Source organism: Mus pahari, chromosome 11 (assembly GCF_900095145.1).
Source record: "Mus pahari chromosome 11, PAHARI_EIJ_v1.1, whole genome shotgun sequence".
Taxonomy (NCBI): Eukaryota; Metazoa; Chordata; class Mammalia; order Rodentia; family Muridae; genus Mus; species Mus pahari.
This window is the reverse complement of record NC_034600.1, coordinates 31,609,433-31,611,444: the sequence shown is the minus strand read 5'-3', so window position 1 is coordinate 31,611,444 and position 2,012 is coordinate 31,609,433. Positions and strand designations below refer to the sequence as shown.

Here is a 2,012-nt window from a genome sequence, read left to right as displayed (position 1 = left end):
ACCATGTGGTTGCTGGGATTTGAACTCCGGACCTTCGGAAGAGCAGTCAGGTGCTCTTACCCACTGAGCCATCTCACCAGCCCCTTTTTTTTTTTTAAATCGGGCTGGGGCTGGTGAATTGGCTCAGAGCTGACTGTTCTTCCAGAGGTCTTGAGTTCATTTCCTAGCAACCACATGGTGGCTCACAACCATCTCTAATGGCTTTCTATGCCCTCTTCTAGTGTATCGGAACACAGCGACAGTGTACTCACATATATAAAATAAATAAATCGTAAAATTCAATCAATCAATCAATCAATCAATCAATCAATCAGGGGCTGAAGAGATAGATAACTCAGTGCTTAAGAGCAATGGTTTTTTTCTTCCATAGGACCTGGGTTTGATTCCCAGCACCCACATGGGAACTCACGACTGTCTGTAACTCCAGGGCGTCTGATGCCCTCATCTGATATTGTATGCACATAAAAATTAAATTATTAAAGAATCATAATCAGTTTAAAGAAATCAAAAGCTGTCTGGGATTGGTGGCTCACAAGTGTAATCTTAACTCAGAAGGTTGAGGCAGGAGGATTTGCCATGATTTCTCTCTCAGAGGCCAGTCTGGGCTATATATACTGAATTCTAGGCCAGCCTGGGTTACAGAGTGAGACCTTGTTTCAAACAGCCAGAGCTGGAAGGTCGATTTTTATTGTGCAAGTAATGGCCAGGTTTGTACTGACGTCATTGCTTTCTGCTTCTCTTTTCAGCGTGGGGGTCCAGAGTGATCGTCGTGACTGCTGCTTGTCACCAGGCAGAAGGGTTAGCTTTACAACAAAGGACTTCTACAATGTCAAATGAAAAGTCATATATTAAACAACCTTAATAAATGTTCTGTAAGCAGAAGGAAGTATAGAAACTCCAGGTGGTCACTTGTATCTCCCACGTTATGTATCTTGGTCAGCTTCCCCATAAGCTGACCTGTACACTTATTAAAGTCTACATTTTTAAATGCTAGCCTGTTAACTTGCTCTTGATTATGAAATGTTCCCAGTGATAAGCTATTAAAAGCACATAGTATCTAATGTCCCCTTTTCTGTTTGTTTAGATGTAAAGATAATTTTTGAAGGATAATTGCTGCTATATGGAAGTTTTTTCCCCTGAAATTAGATGAGGATCAGTGAGATATTTCCATTGTTATTTCCCTGATTTTTTTTTTTCATTTACAAGGTTATCTGAGTATAACTGATGTAACCATAACCCTATTCTAAGTAGTAAAAATGCAATTTAAATAAAAGCTGGCAGTGGGATTAAGACAATGAAGAGTAGTTATAGTTTATAACCATAAAAGGTTATTTGTACTGTAGAGAGCAAGCAGCCTTATGTGAGCAAAGCCCACGGGACTGTGACGCCTTACCCAGGTGAGCTCAGAGGGACAGAGTATTAGTGTTTGTGAGTGATTGATCCGTGCCCACTGAGACTAGCGACAACAGCTTATTCCACCCTCATGTTTGTCCAGTCTGATAATAATTTAATTTGTTGCTGTCCTACGGGGACCTATGAAGACTAGCTGATGCCTGCCTCCCTGTGTGCTTGCAGGGCTAAGGTTCTGGGAGCAGCAGGAGAGCCCTACCTGATCCCAGCCTCACTGTATGTGTCATTTCTTCGTTGTCTCATTACTGCCACTCAGGCTCCCGGGCCCTGCAGGTCATGGCAGTGTGTACAGTAGGAAACGATAAGAAGATGAACATAGCTTAGAAACAAATATTTCACTAGAAATTGCTACTTAGTATGTTCTGGAAGGTTCTCGTTTATCTTACTGTTGGGTTGTGGTCATGTTTGCAAATCCTGATAATGAACTTCCAAGTCTAACTTACTGGGCAACCAATGACACTACAATTGGTTTTCCTTACAGTAATCTTCAAAAGCTGACTAAATCCATACTTGTAGTGACTTTTAGATTATACCTTTTTTGTTTGTTTGTTTGATTTTTGGTTTTTCGAGACAGGGTTTCTCTGTGTAGCCCTGGGTGTCCT

The 2,012-nt window shown here is 41.2% G+C and overlaps 1 protein-coding gene across 2 annotated transcripts in view; it reads left to right on the top strand.

The window, feature by feature from the left end:
• The window catches only part of Mrps36 (mitochondrial ribosomal protein S36), a 9,776-nt gene extending 8,715 nt beyond the window's left edge, over window positions 1-1,061 (top strand). For both annotated transcript variants that reach the window (XM_021208691.2, XM_021208690.2), the window contains exon 4: window positions 747-1,061. In XM_021208691.2, the coding sequence (XP_021064350.1) occupies window positions 747-764 (18 nt within the window). In that variant the 3' untranslated portion in view covers window positions 765-1,061. The remainder of the gene's footprint in view (window positions 1-746) is intronic.
• The last annotated feature ends 951 nt before the right edge of the window (window positions 1,062-2,012 follow it).